General features: G+C 37.4%; 2 protein-coding genes and 1 pseudogene across 2 annotated transcripts; 1 reads left to right on the forward strand and 2 right to left on the reverse strand.

Moving 5' to 3' along the window:
• The first annotated feature begins 9 nt into the window (after window positions 1–9).
• The window catches only part of LOC120177434, a 37,787-nt pseudogene continuing 17,543 nt past the window's right edge, over window positions 10–20,253 (forward strand).
• Window positions 5,787–6,514, reverse strand: LOC120177501 (E3 ubiquitin-protein ligase BRE1-like 2). Its single transcript, XM_039183629.1, has 3 exons — window positions 6,392–6,514; window positions 6,015–6,245; window positions 5,787–5,893 (listed from the first exon to the last, which is right to left on the reverse strand). The coding sequence occupies exons 1-3, from the start codon at window positions 6,465–6,467 to the stop codon at window positions 5,826–5,828; spliced, it is 375 nt and encodes a 124-aa protein (XP_039039560.1). The 5' UTR covers window positions 6,468–6,514; the 3' UTR covers window positions 5,787–5,825.
• On the reverse strand, window positions 15,781–16,313 carry LOC120177502. Its single transcript, XM_039183630.1, has one exon. The coding sequence runs from the start codon at window positions 16,273–16,275 to the stop codon at window positions 15,919–15,921; it is 357 nt and encodes a 118-aa protein (XP_039039561.1). The 5' UTR covers window positions 16,276–16,313; the 3' UTR covers window positions 15,781–15,918.

A 20,253-nucleotide genomic window follows, 5' to 3' on the forward strand; every position in this document is an offset into this window, starting at 1 on the left:
ATCGGTTCTATGCAGTTACATCACCTTGCCGTTGTACGCTCTCGTCACGATGGTATGAACCATGTCTCCTCCCTTGAATCTATGTTTATGCTATTCCTTAGGAGGCTTATGTTTCTTTTTATCATTGTTGCAGATGGGAACAACTTCAAACGCAGCGCCGGTGCAAGGGCAATCACATGCTACCATTTAACTGTATATATAAGTTACAACCATTTTGTTTAGCCGTTGATTGAGGGACACATGGATTTTTTTTCCTATTGTAAATGTGTAACCCCTTCTTCTCATAATTGCATTTGTAATTTTCGCATATGTATTCTTCAAAAATTAAAATAAAAAATGATTTAAGTCTTGTATCTGGTGTCATTTTTCTATTTCCAAAACATATGAACTTTATGACTTACATATGAATTTTATGACTTTCTTTTGTTTTTTTAATATAAGATTTATGTCTTCTATCTCTCCAAGACGTAATATTCTTTATCACTCAATTTTATGACGCTTTTATCATAAATCATCGTTACAGTTGTCCCTCCACCCACTTAGACACCTAATATGAAATCAGTCTGATATCACTTATTACAAACCATTTTCAAAAGACATGATAATCTACTATCAATCAATTGATATAAATAATGTTTTAACCATAATTACTATCTTATAGTATTATAGACACAACTTATAAGTAATTTAAATTATTTAATCTGTAATATCTCTCAATGAACACTCGATATAATAAAAAAATATATGGTAAATCAAATTTAAAGGAATATATCATTAGTCTCTTCATTATATTCATCCTTCAATGTTAGAAAAAGGTTATAGCAAAAGCTATAATTTTTAGTCTTCAATACCAATTTTTACATAAAATAAATTAGATAAAGTTATCACTCTAACCCTAACTCATATATAAATTTGAAATTACACTCTATTAATTAACATTGTAAATATTGTTTTACTAAATTGATAATATCTTAAAAGTTGAGCCACCATATGGTAGTTTACAAAAAAGCTGAATTAAACTGAAGAGGAAATAAAGAATAACATCCAGAAACTGATGAAAACATATTAGAGTCTCACGCTTTGAAACTGAACCATTGATTCAAAGAAACTTAATTTCCATGTCAACCCATCTCATTACCCGATCAATGTTACGGTTTTTCATTCACTAGTTGTTTTCATGTCACCGGAGCTGTTTCCATACTCGTTCCTTGACTAGGTTCAAACATATTAGAGTCTCTCGCTTTGAAACTGAAACAAACCCAGTCGATAGAGATACCCTTTTTTCTTCCAAAAACGAATTAGGGAATGAAAATCCAGAATTTCTTAAGGGGAAAGAAGGCCAGAACCAGGAGAAATGGGTTAAAAGAAATGTGGGTTTCAAGTTTGGTTTCAGAAGGATTAATAATGGAGTAGAAATAGGCGATTTTCTTGTGATTAGAAATGGTGGGCTGGATGTTGATTACTCTTCTATTACGCCTGGATTGAAATTGGGGCATTGTAATTCTATGGTGATTCGAGCTGTGAACTTAACGTTCGGGTTTTCAATACGATTATTATGCCTGTTCTAAAGGGGGCTTGTTGAGATGGGTGCAAAGTGGTTTGGGATGATGCTGGAATATGGGTTCGGCCGAACATTGCCACTTATGGGATGCTTATGGGACTTTACCAGAAAAGCTGGAATGTTATGGAAGCAGAATTTTCATTTTCAGAAATGAGGAATTCCGGAATTGTATGTCAATCGGCATACTCTGCTATGTTCACGATTTATACGCGTTTTGAGTTTGTATGACAAAGCGGAAGAGATTATCGGCTTCATGAATTGAATCTCGAGAATTGGTTGTGCTAATGCTTATAGTCAAAGTGGCAAGTTAGAGGAGGCTGAGCAGGTATTGGCTTTGATGCAAGAAGCAGGCTTTTGTCCAAATATTGTTGCGTACAATACACTGATCAAAGGGTATGGAAAGCATCAAATATGGATACAGCTCAACATGTATTCTTGAGCATCAAATATGCAAGAAGCAGGTATTGTACCGTAACTTTCAACATCATGCTTGATGTTATGGTAAAGCCAACTTTCAAGAAGGCCAAGAAACTATTCCGGATGGTGAAAAGTCGAGGCTTGGTGGATGTAATTGTTGGTGTATGACTGGAGCTGAGTTGGTTTTAACCAATCTGTCATGTGTTAGTTAGGCTGTTGAGTGTTAGTTAAAGATGGTTATGAGCAGTTAGCTTCTTGGGTTCTTCTAGTTAATTGTATAAATACATCTCTTCATGATTGAGAGAAAGATATGATGAAATAAATGAAGTTTTTCTTTCTAGGTGTTCTCCCTTGATCTTGTTTCTTTTACGTTGTTTGTCGTTCTTCAGAACGATACTATAACATGGTATCAGTCGCCAAATCCTGGAGTCTTTCTTCATTGTTCGCTGCTTACTGTGTTTCGCTCTCTTCACGATGCTTGGAGTCAGTTCCTTCGCCGTGACATTAGGTGCTGAAGGTGGTTGTGCATCTTGAAGGTCAGGTACAAAGATCATTCTTGTTTCTTGATTGGTATGTTTGCTTAACCGTTTCCATGGCGTCCTCTCCGGTTAGTTTGAGTGTTCAACATATCCTAAGCATGACATTGTTAAATTGTCTGAAAGCACTTACCTCTTGTGGAAGCATCAAGTGATGTTGATCATTGATGGATACGATCTGTTGAGATATATGTCTACTGACATTTCTGCTCCTAGTGAGTTTGTCACGAATGATTCAGGGCAAGAAGAAGAGAACCCAACCTTGTGGTATATAGGTAGCAAGACAAACTCTTGACATCTTGGCTCCTAACCACTGTGAGTACAGAAGTTCTTCCTCATCTCACTGGTCTCACGACAACTCTTGCTATTTGGAGTGCTATCTCACGTCTCTTTGGTGCAAGGTCTAGTGCAAAGATATCAGCCCTCAGACATAGCCTTCACTCGCAAAGGAAGGTTGGCTTAACAGTAAGTGAATATCTGGCAAAAGTTAAGTCTATTTGTGACATGTTAAATGCAGCAGGAAGCTTAGTAACTGAACAAGAACATGTCAGTGTTCTTTTGGCTGGTTTGTCCATGGAATTTGAGTCTGTAATCACTATAGCCTCTCGTGATTTTTTGTCATTGGATGTCCTAACTGAGATGCTTCTTGACTGTGAAGCTCGACAGAAGCTTTCGACAGAAGCTTTTCTTGTATGAAAGTGCTTCAGTTAATATGGCAGTTAGTTCTAGTGATAAAGACGAGTTAAAGTCAACTAGTAGTTCTGAACCTCAGTCACAGCCGAATTCGAAAAGATTACAACAAAGTGACAATTTCCGAGGAAGAGGTCGTGGTCGTTTCAATGGTTCTAATCGACCTCAATGTCAAATGTGTGGAAAGTTTGGCCACCCAGTACAGAAGTGTTTTCATAGGTTTGATCGAGACTATTCTGGAATGCATGATTCTACTGCATCGACCACTGAAGGATGGAGACAGTCGCGTGTTTTCTCGGGTGATAAACAATAATCTGTTGTTAGCATGCAAGCTTATAATCACTTGGTGAATCCCGGTTTTACCTAGACTCCTATTTTCCTCTGTCATCCAGGTGTTAACTCAGTCTTTCCTGGCGTGCAATCGTTTGGTTCAGTGTCATACTACCAAAATGGTTACTTATTCACTCCTCAGGTTGCATGTCCAGTGTCAGTGCCCCATATGAATGTAGCCTTGAGTGATTCGTTGTTTGGCTCTACTGCTGGAAAGAACCCCGTTGGTTCCTCGGTGTCATCTTCACCAGCTGCCTTTGTTTCCACATTACCTTCAGTTAGTGCCTCGACCAAACCAACTGATGATGTCTGGTACCTAGATACATGAGCTACACAACACGTTACCAATGATTTGTCTTGTCTTCAACTCTGGTACGATTTACACAGGTAATAATACTCTACTCATGGGTAATGGTGAAGGTGTTAAGATCGCACATGTAGGACATTCTTGTCTGTCGAGTAACTCGAAGCCTTTGTTGCTACAAAATATGCTTCATGTGCCAAACATAGAGAAGAATCTTATATCTGTGTCTTAATTCACTCGTGACAATAAGGTTTTTATCGAGTTTCATCCTTTTGATTGCTTTGTGAAGGACATACAGACTCAGGAGATCCTGTTGAAAGGGAGGCTCACGCATGATGGGTTGTATCAGTTGCTGCCATGCACTGTGAAGGACTCGAGCTGGCAGTTGAACAATGTGTCTAAAGCATCGAGTTCAATAGACTTGTGGCACAAACGCCTCGGCCACTTCTCGATGGCTTATGTTCGAGCAGTAATGAAGACTTGTAATATCAGCTTTAGTGAAAATAAGTTGTCTCATGTATGTACAGCATGTTTACAAAGCAAGGCTCATAAATTGCCGTTTTGTAATTCCATTACTGAATACAAGGAACCTTTTCAATTAATTGTTTTAGATGTTTGGGGTCCAGCACCTATTGTTTCTACTGATGGTTATTCGTATTATGGCCTCCTCCAGCTCGTATTCCAAGCAGGACCATATCATCAACCAACTATATAGCAGAGTAACAAAAAAATCATGATAATTGCAAAACATACAACAGTAAAAGAGTGTCATGAAAAAAATACTGATTCACAGTTATCAGCATATCATCATAATAGATTTGCTTGTCTTTTAGTTCTTTATTTTTAGTTTCAAGATCATGCAATTCATGTCTCTGAATATCTAACTGTTGGACAAGTTTTTGATTCTGGTACTGGAGAACTGCTGCATCAACCTGGATAAAAAAAAATCCTTCTATTTTAAAGTCGAATGTGTAACAGAATTGTTGACGAAAACGGGTAAAGAAAACAAAAGAACACGAGAATTTTACGAGGTTCGGCAATGTGCTTACGTCCTCGGTGCCTAGGCGGCGCTAGAAGTTTTTATTCAATGATATTTTAGGTCTAGGTTACATCTCTATTTATTCAATGATATTTTACGTCCTCAGTAGGCAACGCTGTTGGTCCTTGCAGTGCTTCCACAATTCCCTGTTGTACTAGAAGGGCTCTCATCTTCTCTCTCCATAGGCCAAAGTCATTCTTTCCGATAAATTTCTTGATATCAAACTTGGCAGATCCCATCATCATTGATTTGTTCCCACAGACGGTGCCACTTGTTGTGCAATCTACCAATAACTAATCGAAGAACGAACGCATAACAAGAATCCAGAAAATCAAGACACCAAAATATTTACGTGGTTCGGTCAGTGTGACCTACATCCACAGGAAGGAATCAATTTAACTAAAGCAAACGAAACAAGATTACAAGATTTAGAACCAGAAGTAAGAACTCTCTCTAATTCTCTCAATACAATCTGATCTCTCCTTGAACCCTCTCAACTCACTTACATCTTTATTTATAACTAAAGATCCTCTCCAAGTTGATCGGTTCAGCAACCAACTGTCAAAGTCAATGACAGTTATAACTGAGATAGTTTTGGCTTCCAACTGTAGCAACCATCTTCTGATTTATACCATTGCCTTAGTCCAGTAAATTGTGAGTCATTTCAACAGAACAAAAAATCAAGTCAAGCGCTGACAACTAGTCAGGTTGCCAGCATAAAGTAATTCTGTTGGTACCAAATCTACTGTTGAGTATTCCATTTATATATGTTAGGTAGTTATTGCAGGCATCTATATCTAATTAACAAAGCATAAAATAAAATATCTTCTAAAAGTTGAACTAGGAAAGACCTTGAAGACGTTTAATTTCAGATTGGTCAGTTGAATGGTTGCTTATATATTTGAATCTCATCCGCATATTCTTTATGCTTCAAATGTAGAACACTGATCATCTCATGCAAGTTTTAGCCTCTTCTTTCATCATATCATCAATCTTAGAAAGCTGCATCATAGTATCTGAGAGAAATATGTAATAATCAATATAAACTGTGGATAGAAGTACTAAATAATGAAAATAACTGAAAAATAACGAAAAACATGTGGAATGAAAAATTAAAAAGCAACTGAAATATCTAACCTTCAACAGATAATTTTCCATGCGAAGAAAAAGTCATTCTCTCAGTTTTCATCCTCTCGGCGGAGATGGTATCCTGCAGAGATTTTATCAAGTCCCTAGTGGAGGAATGGCGTGCCGATAAAACTAGTTCAACATAATTAGCAATCCCATCATCGTCACTACTGTCAATAAAATCTGTTTCTAGAAGCCTACAAAGAAACATCTCCTCCACAGGGCATGTTGGTATAGAACCTAGAGAGAACTCAAGTTAATTTATTATTGAGAGAACTTACACTTGACATGTTTTTATTATTAAAAGACATGAATACCTCTCCTAACTCCCAAAAAGAAAAAAAAAACAAAGAACATGTTTAACCAACAATTTAAGTTATCCTAACCTCGAGACTTGTCAGCATGGTCCAAGGTTTGTAAAACATTATGGCCTCCTCCAGCTCGTATTCCAAGCAGGACCATATCATCAACCAACTATATAGCAGAGTAACAAAAAAATCATGATAATTGCAAAACATACAGCAGTAAAAGAGTGTCATGAAAAAAATACTGATTCACAGTTATCAGCATATCATCATAATAGATTTGCTTGTCTTTTAGTTCTTTATTTTTAGTTTCAAGATCATGCAATTCATGTCTCTGAATATCTAACTGCTGGACAAGTTTTTGATTCTGGTACTGGAGAACTGCTGCATCAACCTGGATAAAAAAAAATCCTTCTATTTTAAAGTCGAATGTGTAACAGAATTGTTGACGAAAACGGGTAAAGAAAACAAAAGAACACGAGAATTTTACGAGGTTCGGCAATGTGCTTACGTCCTCGGTGCCTAGGCGGCGCTAGAATTTATTCAATGATATTTAGGTCTAGGTTACATCTCTATTTATAATAGAAAACCCTGGTACATAATTACAAAATTAACCCTGTACCGTACCGCGGGGGCTACGCCCCCGCACCCCCAACCCACATAATTCGTAACCCCACAACGAGACTTTCTTTATAAGGACAGTTGATGTTCGCTCACTCCGCTCCGTCTCCTGTCCTCTTTACTGGTATATTTATGAGCCATACCTAACAAATCTCCACCTTGGCGAATATCCTGCCCCTTGGAAACTTCAATGTGGGTTGGGTTACCTTGCTTCTTTAACAACTCGAAACATTCAACAAGTCCAAGCAATGCTTGAACTTGTCTGTCGTAACTGGCTTGGTGAACATATCAGCGCCATTCTCATCAGTATGTACCTTCTGAAACAAAACCTCTCCAGATGCAACCAACTCTCTGATCTTGAACCTTACATCAATATGTTTAGTTCTAGCACGATACACCTGATTCTTAGCCAAGTGAATAGCACTTTGATTATCACAAAGCAACTGAACTCCACCTTGTTGAACACCCAACCCTTCACTAAACCAGTAAGCCATAAAGCTTCTTTTGCAGCTTCAGCCGCTGCCATGTATTCAGCTTCAGTTGTAGATAGTGCCACGACAGATTGAACAGTAGACTTCCAGCAAATAGGCCCTCCACCAAGAGTAAACACATACCCTGTCGTAGATCTTCTATTATCCAAGTCACCTGCATAATCTGAATCCACATATCCTACAACCAAATTATATCCCGCTGACTCCCAAAAACAATTCCATGTCCCACAGTACCCTTTAAGTACCGAAAGATCCACTGACTGCATCCCAATGTTGCTTACCAGTTTAGACATGTACTTACAAACTTGACTAACAGCATGAGCTAAATCAGACGAGTACATACCATCGCATACATCAAGCAACCAACAGCATTAGAATACGGAACCTTTGCCATATTTTCAGCTTCCTTATCTGTCTTAGGGCACTGTTCTGATGAGAGCTTAAAGTGATTCGCCAATGGAGTGCTAACTGGTTTCGCGCTGCTCATCGCAAACCTTTCTAGCATTTTCTAACATAACCCCGTTGAGATAGCCGTAGTTTCCTTGAGTCTCTGTCCCTGCAAATTTCCATTCCAAGAATTTTCTTTGCAGCACCTAAATCTTCATATCAAATTCCTGACTCAAAAGTTTTCAAACCGATAACATCATCCATGTTCTTCACAGCAATCAACATATCATCAACATACACTAATAGAAAAATAAAAATCATCAAGGCTCTTAACATAGACACAACAATCATACTCACATCGGTTGTAGCCAATCTTGATCATATAGGAGTCAAACCGTTTATACCACTGTCTCAGAGACTGTTTTAACCCGTACAAAGATTTCTTCAATCTGCAAACTAAATGCTCGTTTCCAGGTTGAGTGAAACCTTCAGGTTGCCGCATGTAGATCTGCTCCTCTAAATCACCATGCAAAAAAGCAGTTTTAACATCCATCTGCTCTAAATGCAAATCCCAACTAGCCACCAATGCAAGTACTGCTCGGATTGAAGTGTGCCTGACCACAGGAGAAAGATTTCATCATAATCAACTCCTTTCTGCTGTGAAAAACCCTTCGCTACCAAACGAGCCTAAACTTCTCCCCCTCTTTTTCTGTTACTGCTGGTTTTCTTCTTATACACCCATTTGCAACAATCGGCTTCTTACCCTCAGGAAGGGGAACTAACTCCCATGTGCGATTGTGATTCAAAGACTCCATCTCCTCAACCATGGCTGCCATCCTTGTCGTTTTCCTGCTAACGGCATCATGAAAAGTAATGGATCATCACTGTAACAGTAAGTGCAAAGATACCAAGTCTTCAAAACCCAATCTGTTCGGAGGCTTTATATTCGTCCGTCTCGCCCTGTCTCTGGCGAGACTATAATCCTGCAAATCATCCGTAGTGGAACCACCAGAATCGGTTGAGAAGTTCTGGTTTCTCAACTGGAAACTGCTCGAAATCTACCACTGTCGTGTCTTGCTTCTGTTGCAACATAGACTGTTCACAAAAACGACATCTCTACTAATCACAACTTTCTCCGCAACTGGATCCCAGAACTTGAATCCTTGACACCTTTCTGTAACCAGAAAAATGCACTCCTTCGATTTTGCATCAAGTTTGGATCTCTCATCAGCAGGTACATGCACATAAGAGGACAACCAAAATCCGTAAGTTATCAAAACTAACATCATGACCAGTCCATACCTCTTCTGCAACTTTCCCAGCCAGCGATGCCCTTGGCGATCTGTTGATAAGGTAACACGCCATGTTAACAGCCTCAGCCCAAATGTTTGGGAAGCCCGCATTCAACCGCAAATATCTGGCTCTTTCATTCAAACGACCTGTTCATTCGTTCCGCAACACCATTCTGTTGTGGTGTCTTGCGCACTGTAAAATGCCTCTGAATCCCATGCTCCTTACAGAATTGTAGGAACTGTGAATCTGTGTACTCCGTACCATTGTCAGACCGCAAACACTTGATTTTTCATCCTGTTTGGTTTTCTACCTCAGCTTCCACAGCTTGAACTTCTCAAAAACTTCAGATTTCTGTTTCAAAAAATACACCCAAACTTTCCGTGAAAAAAAACATCAATAAAAGTAACATAGTACCTAGATCCACCCAAAGACGATGTCGTGGAGGCCCCCATACATCAGAATGCACATATCAACAATCCCTTGAGTTGTGTGCTTCGCAGTCTTGAAACGACTTTAGTCTGTTTACCAAGAACACAATACTTGCAAAAGTCGAGCTTACAGCTTTTGACACCATGCAACAAGTTCTCTTGTGTAATTCTGCCATACCACGTCACTAAGATGAGCAAGGCGCATATGCCACAATTTGTCGTATCATCACAGGACTCAACAGAGTGAACTCCACCTGCAACGGTACTCCCTAACAATCTGTAGATATTCCCTGCAGTCATCTTGCCTTTCATCACAGTCAATGCTCCTTTAACAATCCGAATGGTTTCCCTATCCTCGTCAGCCTTAGGGATAAAACCATTCTTGTGCAAAGTGCCCAAGGAAATCAAATTCTTCTTCAAGTCTGGGATATGTCGAACACCACTCAACGTCCGAACGGAGCCATCGTGCATCTTAATTCGACATCACCAATACCAACAATATTGCAACATCGATCATCACCCAAATAAACCGAACCAGAATTAACCGGCCTGTATGTCGAAAACCATTCCCTATTTGGCGTGATGTGATAAGAACATCCAGAATCAAGAATCCAAGCAATCCGTCAATTGTGTCGTTGAAATAGAAAGCATATCACCCTCACTGCAATCAGAAGTATCATCCTCGACCACGTTCACAGACTTGGATGAGCCATCACGCTTCTCATCAGTCTGCTTTTCAACTTCGGACAGTCTCGCTTCATGTCCCGCCTCCTTGCACTGTAACAGTGAATCGTCTCTTATCCTGGATTTGGATCTGGAATTTCGCTTCCCGGACCCTGCCTTCTCTGGCTTCCGTCCACGATCTCGATACCCTTGACATATAAGCTATCGGCTTGAGAGCTTTCCCTGCATTCTGCTTCCGCTAGTTGTGAGCCAACAAGGCTGCAGTAATCTCCTCACGTTGATAGTCTCTTTCCCATATGTAAGAGTCACCATGTGTTCGTAAGAGGAAGGCAACGAACACAACAAATCATCGCTCTATCTTCATCTCAATTTTCACATCAAGCCGAGCCAGATCAGAAACGATTTGATTGAAGACATTCACGTGTTGCGCCAAATCGTGATCGTCCTGCATCTTCAGCCCATACAGCCTGCTTCAGATACAGTTTTGTCGTTAAGGATTTGGACATAAACGACTTTCCAACTTCCTCCAAATTTCGTCTGGAGACGATAGATGCATGACGTGATACATGACCTCGTCCGCCAAGCATAATCGTAGGTTCCTGCCGCTCGCTGCTGCAATTCTTCCCAATCTTCCATCCATCGACGTCGGCTTTGTAGGTCGCAAAGCCTTCAAGATCCCTTGCGGTTCGGCAATGTGCTTACGTCCTCGGTGCCTAGGCGGCGCTAGAATTTTATTCAATGATCTTTTAGGTCTAGGTTACATCTCTATTTATAATAGAAAACCCTGGTACATAATTACAAAATCAACCCTGTACCGCGGCGGCTACGCCCCCACCCCCAACCCACATAATTTGTAACCCCACAACGAGACTTTCTTTGTAAGGACAGTTGATCTTCGCTCACTCCGCTCCATCTCCTGTCCTCTTTACTGTATATTTATGAGCCATACCTAACAGTATCGTTCATAGACGTGCACAGTAGGCACACTTGGGTCTATCTACTAAAAAGGAAATCTGAAGTTATGCAATGCTTCTTAAATTTCTACAAGATGGTAGAGGTTCAGTTTGGTTTCAAAATCAAAGCTGTTCAGACTGATGTAGGAGGAGAGTATCAAGCTCTCAAAGGTTGGTTCCTTACTAATGGTGTACAACACGGATTTCTGCCCAAGTACGTCTGAACAAACGGGAAAGTCGAAAGAAAACAGACATAGTTGAAATGGGATTAGCACTGCTAGTGAGGCTGAACTTCCCTTAAATTTCTGGAGTCTGTTATTTAATAAATCGCTTAGGTGGCAAGTCTTCTTTTGAGATTCTCTATAAACAGACTCCTGATTATTCCATGCTCAGGATTTTTGGGTGTGCGTGATTTCCCCTTCTAAGGTCGTTCAACCAACATAAGTTGGACTTCAGGTCCAAGCGGTGCACGTTTCTTGGTTATAGTCCTCTATATAAAGGATACAAATGTTTAGATGATAATGGGAGAGTCTTCATTTCTAGACATGTTGTGTTTGATGAAGGAGTCTTTCCTTATGCTGATAAGAAATGAGGAGGTCGGTCAGATTCTGGCACTGTTACCTCGACTGTTATCTCGACTAATTTTCTGCCTGTAGTTCAGTCTTCTGAAGAGTTACACAGTGTTCAATCTAGAAGGTGTGTGGCGGTTGTGACTAATCCAGTGAATAGCCATAATCGTGACTCTGACTTGGCCTGCCTGGCACGTCGCATACAACCGACACTGAGGAGTATGTGTGTGCAGGTAATGATTCAGTAGTGCCTGCTATGGCTTGTGCTGAAGAGACGACTAATGTTGTACATGAGTTATGTGTTCCAACCGCTTTGAATGCTGATAATGATGCAGTTATAAATGAGTCAATTCCTAGTGCTGTCACATGTGCAGAATCTCAGGCTGAGGTTGAACAGTCCAATGCTCATCCCATGGTGACTCGAAGCAAAAGTGGATTAGAAAGCCCAAAGTATTTCAGGTGGCTTGCTTAGATAGAGAACCGAGGACTATTCGAGAAGCCATGAGGAGTCCTGAGTGAAGAGCTGCTGCTCAAACGGAATTTGATGCGCTGGTGAAGAACAACACCTGGACACTTGTTCCTCTCCCGAGTGGAAGGAAAGCAGTGAACTGTAAGTGGATTTTTAAAGTCAAACGAAATGCTGATGGATCCATAGCGAGGTACAAGGCTCAACTTGTAGCTAAGGGTTTTTTGCAACAGCCATGCATCGATTATCATGAAGTCTTCAGTCCTGTGGTCAAGCCAGTAACAGTTCGGGTTGTGATTTCACTTGCACTGGCTAAGGGGTAGCAGTTAAGGCAAGTCGATGCAAACAACGCCTTCTTCAATGGAGTTCTAACTGAGGAGGTATATATGGCACAACCACCTGGCTATGAAGAAGGTGATGGAAGCTTGGTTTGCAAGCTTAACAAAGCCATTTATGGGCTAAAGCAGGTGCCTCGAGCGTGGTTTGAGAGGTTAAAGCAATTTTTAGTGACTCAGAATTTTGTGTTAGCAAAATCTGATGCTTCACTGTTTGTTAGGGAAACTACTAACTACATCATGTATCTACTAGTGTATGTAGATGATATCATCTTCACGGGTAGCTGTGAGGAAGAAGTGCAAGGTATGATTTGACGACCTTAACAAGCAGTTTGAGCTAAAGGATCTTGGGGTCTTGAGTTTTTTTTCTGGGAATTGAAGTGTGTGTTGAAAAGCTGATGAGATTATCTTGAGTCAGCAGAAGTATATACGTGAATTTTTGTTTAAAAGTGGACTGGAAGATGCTAAGGGTCTTCCTACTTCAATGGTCACTAATTGCAAGCTGGCGGTTGACACTGGAATATCAATTGAAGATGCAACTCATTATAGGAGTATTGTTGGTGCTTTGCAGTACATCGTTGTCACGCGACCAAGCATTGCCTTTGCTGTGAATAAGGTCTGTCAGTTCATGCAAGCACCATGTGATGATCATCTTCAGGCAGTGAAACATATACTGAGGTATCTGCAAGCTACTGCTGATTTTGGTCTTCGTTTTTCAGCTCCATCACGGTTGTCTTTAACAGGCTTTGCTGATGCGAACTGGGGGTCAGATGTAGATAGACGATCGACCTCGGGTTATTGTATCTATTTTGGTGACAATTTGGTTTCCTGGAGCTCTCGTAAACATCAGGTAGTCGCTCGGTCTACGGCAGAGGCTGAGTATCGCAGTGTTGCCTGTGCTGCTGCGGAGATGGTGTGGCTTGAATCGTTGCTGGGTGAGCTGCGGGTGTCGATTCATGGGAAACCTGTCTTGTGGTGCGATAATTCCAGTGCTGTAGCTGTCTATGCAAATCCAATCTTGCATTCCAAGTTCAAACATGTTGAACTTGACCTGTTTTTTGTTAGGGAAATGGTAGCTGCTGGCAAGCTATCGGTTCAGGAGGTACCTGCTTTTGAATAGGTTGCTGATGTTCTAACCAAGCCGTTGTCTGCTCCAGCGTTCCTTAAACATAGGCAACTATTGCTTATCTCACAAATTCAAGGCAAATTTGTGGCCTCAACGGTTGAGGATTGTAAGGAGTGAGTTTTTGGTGTTCTTAGTGATGTGAGAGTTTGCTGCAGGGGGAATGTTGGTGCATGCTCTTGCGCGTATTGTTTGTGTTTAAGGGCCTGAGGAAAGCCAGTTGTAAAGTAGGGGGAATGTTGGTGTATGAACTGGAGCTGAGTTTGTTTTAACCAATCTGTCATGTGTTAGTTAGGCTGTTGAGTGTTAGTTAAAGATGGTTATGAGCAGTTAAGCTTCTTGGGTTCTTCTAGTCTATTTTATAAATACATCTCTTCATGATTGAGAGAAAGATATGATGAAATAAATGAAGTTTTCTTTTCTAGGTGTTCTCCCTTGATCTTGTTTCTTTTACGTTGTTTGTCGTTCTTCAGAACGATACTATAACAGTAATCTCGTACAATACTATTATAGGTGCATATGGTCAAAACAAGGACTTGAAGAATATGTCATCAACAGTTCGTGAAATGCAATTCAATGGTTTTTCGGTTTCACTCGAAGCGTATAATTGCATGTTGGATGCATATGGGAAAGAAGGCGAAATGGAGAAATTCCAAAACGTCTTGCAGAGGATGGAGGAACCGAATTGTGCTTCAGACCACTATACATACAACATTATGATCAATATATGGAGAAAGGAGATGGATCGATGAAGTTGTTGCTGTGCTGACTGAACTGAAAGAATGCGGATTAGGACCCGATTTGTGCAGTTACAACACATTGATTAAGGCATATGGGATTGCCGGAATGGTCGAAGATGCTGTAGGTTTGGTGAAGGAAATGCGAGGGAATGGATAGAGCCTGATAGGATAACATACAACAATTTGATAACTGCACTAAAAAAGAATGATAAGTTCTTAGAGGCTGTTAAGTGGTCATTGTAGATGAAGCAGATGGAAATGGAGAATGCAGATGGGCTCACGCGATCGTTTTTGCTCCCCCAACACCTCGTCCTGTATAATGTCAACCAGAGTTGAATCTACCTCCACTATTTTAAATGTTCTTTTCTCCATTTTAATAGCATGATTAGCTTTTAGTTTCATCTTTGCCATTAATCTAACTAGCTCTTGCAAGATACCCCAAGAAATGACCCCCCATTACCACCTCTAATTACAAGATATACTGGTCGACGCATATTAGAAAATTTCCCTCATTTTATTTATCAAACATGTTTTTCTTCTCAATTTAAGGCCAATTTTACACCTTCGACTGATGCAGAAAATCCATATACAATAAGGAAATTAAGCCCAAAAAATACAAGAAATCATTCAGCAATCAGAAGGTGGGTCACTGTTATAATATGGCCCAGCTAGCTACGCTGCCGATTCTCGACTGAACATCGGCCTTGAAATCCTCACCACACATCACCTCTTCGCTGTCGATTCTGGGACTTACCTTCATGTTGCTCCTTGGATGCTCACTGTGGAACATACACCCTGTATTCACCTAATACAGTTGATTTTTAGTACGATGAAACAAAAGTACTCCTGATCTCTAACTGAATAATCATTTTAATCTATATTTCTTCTTAGAATATTTTAACCTTTAATATTTTGTTTTGAAGTAAAAATAACCTATTATTAGATGAAAATTGTTGACTAATTAATTGTCAACATTTTTTTTTGATGTGCCAATCTTATATGTCTAAAATATTGATGTTCAGCATACCACATATACAAAAATAATGGCATAATACATATTATATGTACATAAGTAATGATATAATATATATCATATGTACATAAATGATGACATAATACATGTCACATACACATAAATGATGACATGATGAGCATATACGCCTTGCCATATTCAAACAGTAATCCGAGAGTCTGAAGTAGGGAAGATCATCGTGATAACAAATAAGCGCATCTTGATCAATCGTTACAATTTAAATCAACATTAAAATTAGTACCGTCACGAAACATAAATATAAAGAAAATAGAATAACAACACCATGAGAAAAGGAAAAAATATAAAACTGAAAAATTAATCAACTTTTTTTTAAAAAAATAAATAGGCTTCACGCACCCTTTAATCTTATTTATTTCATTGAATAAAAACAAAAACAAGCACACGACTTTAATTTATAACAACCCATAAACATAACAAAGTGAAAAACCATAAAGATATGATAATTTCAGTTGCAAGCTTTGAAACTAGTAATATGGTGATGGTGCTGCTGCAACTTTCTCAGCGTCTCCAAAAAGATTGCAAACACCGTTAATCAAGAGAGAAACCATTGGTATATCGGGAAAAAGAACTGGCAAACAGTGATCTCCCACAAGATTTATGGCTTTGCAGCATTCATGTTTTAGTCCATCGAACTTCAAATGCCAAACTACCTCGTGGATTGCCTCAACGCAGCCATGTACACTCGACACCGACGACATGCATCCCCCGAGATTTTCGGTTTCCTCCATTGATCCCGATGGAACCACCATCGCCGCCGATGCAGCCATGCAGGTGAGGGCGGCTAACCAAAACATTAGGGTTTTTGACGTTGTTGCTTCCATGGAGTTTGGTCAAATGAGAATGATTATAGGTTTTTTGAAAGGGATTGTTGGTGATTTAGCATTGTCTAACTAGGTATTTATAGTAGAAATTTTGCAACCAGTGTTTGTTCTAATGGAAATTTTGGATCAGATGTCCAAGTGTATGTAAAAAGAAAATTATATTACGTGAAACGAAAATATAAGTATATTGGTATCTGATTTTTGTTTTGTTTTATTAAAAGTGTCCTCACACGAACTAATGAGATTTATTTAAATGGTAAACAACTTAATATCGTTTAAAGAAATATTAGGTTTGAGTTCTTGTGTATATAAATAATTCTCACTTTAAGATTTACCTAAATTAAATGTGCGACGCGAATTAGTTCAAATTAATCCAGACTAAACCCTAAAAACCAATGGGAAAAATGTATGTGAGGGAGGCAGCTACAGCTGTCTTATAAACCAATGGGAAAATGTCATGTGAGGTAGGCAGCTACAGCTGTCTTATTATTATTATTTATAAGGAATATTTTATAAGTTGAAGCAATCAAAATTTAAAGCTATTAAATTTAAAGCTATTAAAACGTATATGAGATTAATGCAGGAATACATTTTTACATGTGTTGTTAATGTTAAAATTGTAACTCATTTCTAATTTTATAGTAAGTAGTTTTAAATTGTGTTTTAAAAATGATATCTTTGTCCCTCCTATTTAATAGCTTTTTTTATTAAGTTCGAGGACCCAATTGATTTTTTAGAAAGTTTAAGAATTTTTTTTAAAATAAGGTATTATTAAAATTTAAAATATAAATAATTATTAAGATATTCAATACATTAAATATAAAAATATTATGCAGTTAAATTATTAAAAAGTTCAGTTTAAGGACCACATTGAGTGTAAATTTTTTTGCAAAAAATTTGAGGGTTTTATATACCATTATATAAAAATATTGTTAGAATGATTTGAATTTGTGCAAGTTAAGTTAAAATCTAGATCTCATTTTTTCTTTTTCTTTTTTTCAAATTTCAAAAACAAATTTAATGAAAATACTTAAAACATCTTTTTTTATATTTCATATTTCCATTTATTTTGTTTTCATTTTCAGAAATCACTTTCTAATTTTACAGCAAAACACGATTTATTTAATTTTTTCTATTTACTAAGGAAATGAAAATAACCTATATATTTTTTTAAAACCAAATAGACTATGATGGGAGGTGTTGACAATCTCAGATGATAATGCTCCTCGAACAAGAATATAAGATATACTAACATGTACACGAAAATACTATAAATGTTCAATAGTATTCATAAAACATAGGGTAAACTACATAAATGACCACCCAACTATGAGCTTGGTCACGAAATGACCACCATTTTCAGATTTACGTCAATATGACCACTGAACTATTTAAATAGTTTTAATATAGCCACCCGACGTTAACGTTTAACAAAATTAGGGCGGGAGTCCTTGTAAAGTTACATTTGCGGCGATTATACCCTCCTTTGTTTCTTCCATTTTGGTCACTACTTGTATATGATTTGTTCCCTTGGATTTTCATTTAATGCAATTTGATCTTGATTCAGTTTTTAATTTGTCTAATGCCTTAATTTGAGTATTAACTTTTTAAATATTTTGTTCTAGTAATGTATTAAATTTATAGATTAAATCTCCTAGATTTTAGAATTAATCGATGAGCCAATTCTCACCCTTGTTATCAAGGTAATACATATGTTATATAACTTGTTCATGTTTAGGCAGAAAAATAAAACTAAAACAACTTAATTACATTTGAACCCAAGATCAATTAATAACCAAGCAAAGCTTTAACCAATAGGCTAAATCTAATATTTAGGAACCAATAAAATATTTTGTGTATATTATATATTATAGTTAAAGATAGAAATAAAAAATAGACAAATAAAGACTTAAATATAGTCAAATTGAGAATATGATAACACTTAAAATGCTAAAAAATCTAATATATTATTTATAATTAATATTTAAAATTAAATTAAAATTTTATTTAACATGCCCAAACTCAAATATTTTTTCTTATGATTTTAATTTGAACATCAAATTATTTGCTAATGATTTCATATATATAATCATTAAAAAATAAATATGAAAACAATATATTTAGTTTAAAAATATCAAAATCTTAAATCAATTAAAATGATTTTCATTTCGAGACCAAACCCATAGTTAGATAGTCATTTATGTAATTTACCCGAAAGCATAAGCATACTACTCAAATAGAGGCATAGCTTTACTCATCTTAACATGCATCTCAGTCAACAAGATTTATTCCATGGTTTGGAAGCATATAATAGTTTCATACTTAGCATAGAAAATTCATTAACAGATTTTTTCCTAACAGTGTTAATCCTAAAAATTGCATACTTTATGATATTCAATCTCAATCAGTCAATAAATAGATAAATATTAATGTTTAAATTTTAAAAAAATAGTGGTCAATGTTGATAAAAAGAAAAATATATTTTTTTATTTAAGACTTTAATTAAGTACAAAAAAAATTAGAGATTGAATTAATAACTTTAAAAAAATAAATTTGTTCATGTACCCCTTAAATCTTTTTTTATTGAATAAACAATTATATATATATATATATATATATATATAAAGTTTAGAAAGCTTTAATTTGTAAAAGTAACAAGCCACAAACATGGCATAGCAAAAGAAGATAAAAACCAAAAGATATGATAATTCCACTTGCAAATATTTAGTAGAAAGCTTCTTCAAACTAGTAATAAGGTGATGACGCTGCTGCAAATTTCTCAGCGTTCCCCAAGAGTTTGCAAACGGCCCTAAGCAAGAAAGGAACGATGGGTTGATCGAAAAAAAGAATTGACCAACACTTATCTCCCACCACAATGATGGCTTTGCAGCATTCCTCTTTGAGTTCATCATACTTCCTGTGCGAAACAACCTCCTCGATTGCCTCAACGCAGCCTTCTACACTCGTGAGCGACAACATGCATCCCCCGAGATCTTCAATTTCCGTTATCGATCCCGATGGAACCACCTCCGCCGTCGCCGCAACTATGCTGGTGACGGTGGCTAACCAAAACATTAGGGGTTTTGATGCTGTTGCTGCCATGGAATTTGGTCATATGAGAATGATTATAGCTTTTGAAAAGGGATTGGTGGTGATTTACCATTGTCTGAGTAGGTATTTATAGCAGCAGTTTAGCGATGAGTGTTTGTTTTAATGGAAAAATTGGATGTATAGTTGGTAAAAATATGATGTCCAAGTGTACGTAAAAGAAAATTATATCACGTGAAAGGAAAATTGGTATATGATTTTTGTTTTGTTTTATTAAAAGTGTTCTATGCGGGAGGGAGCTACAACTGTCTTTTTTACATTATTATTTATAAGGAAATAAAGGATCTTATCTTTATTAGTTGTTTTTTTATACTTTTGTTGCTGGTAGCATTTTGTTGTTTTCTTTCGATATATAAAAAACTTCGATTTTGTTAAGGAACAAAAATGTATGACATATTGAATCCATTAAGTGATCTTAATAGGTAAGGGAGTGTTAATCTCCTTTAAGGTTATGGATTCAATCACTTGCATTTGTACAATATGTACGTGTTGGCAATGACTAAATAAAATTATTAACATATATATCTTATAACCACCGAGACTATTCAAAAGGAAAATATATGGCACATTCTTTTCAATAAATTCTTCTATATCTTACTTCATTTCAAACCAGCAATCCAAAGATCTCCATACACGTTTACTAAACTTCAATGCATAAAGAACGAACTAGAATAAGCTTCATGAAGTATATCAAGCTTTAGATCGAGACTATCTAGAACAAAGAATCAATTGTGTAATTAAAGGCAATTATCAAAGTTAAATGAGAATTCAAATTCAGATCCATTTTCTTAAGAGTATATGGAGATCCCGCCTTAGTAATCTATCAGTTCCGAGGAGAGTGGGAGACTAAAGATGTAAAACTGGTGGAAT

This window comes from Hibiscus syriacus, unplaced genomic scaffold (assembly GCF_006381635.1).
Source record: "Hibiscus syriacus cultivar Baekdansim isolate YM2019G1 unplaced genomic scaffold, ASM638163v2 tig00112289_pilon, whole genome shotgun sequence".
Lineage (NCBI taxonomy): Eukaryota > Viridiplantae > Streptophyta > Magnoliopsida > Malvales > Malvaceae > Hibiscus > Hibiscus syriacus.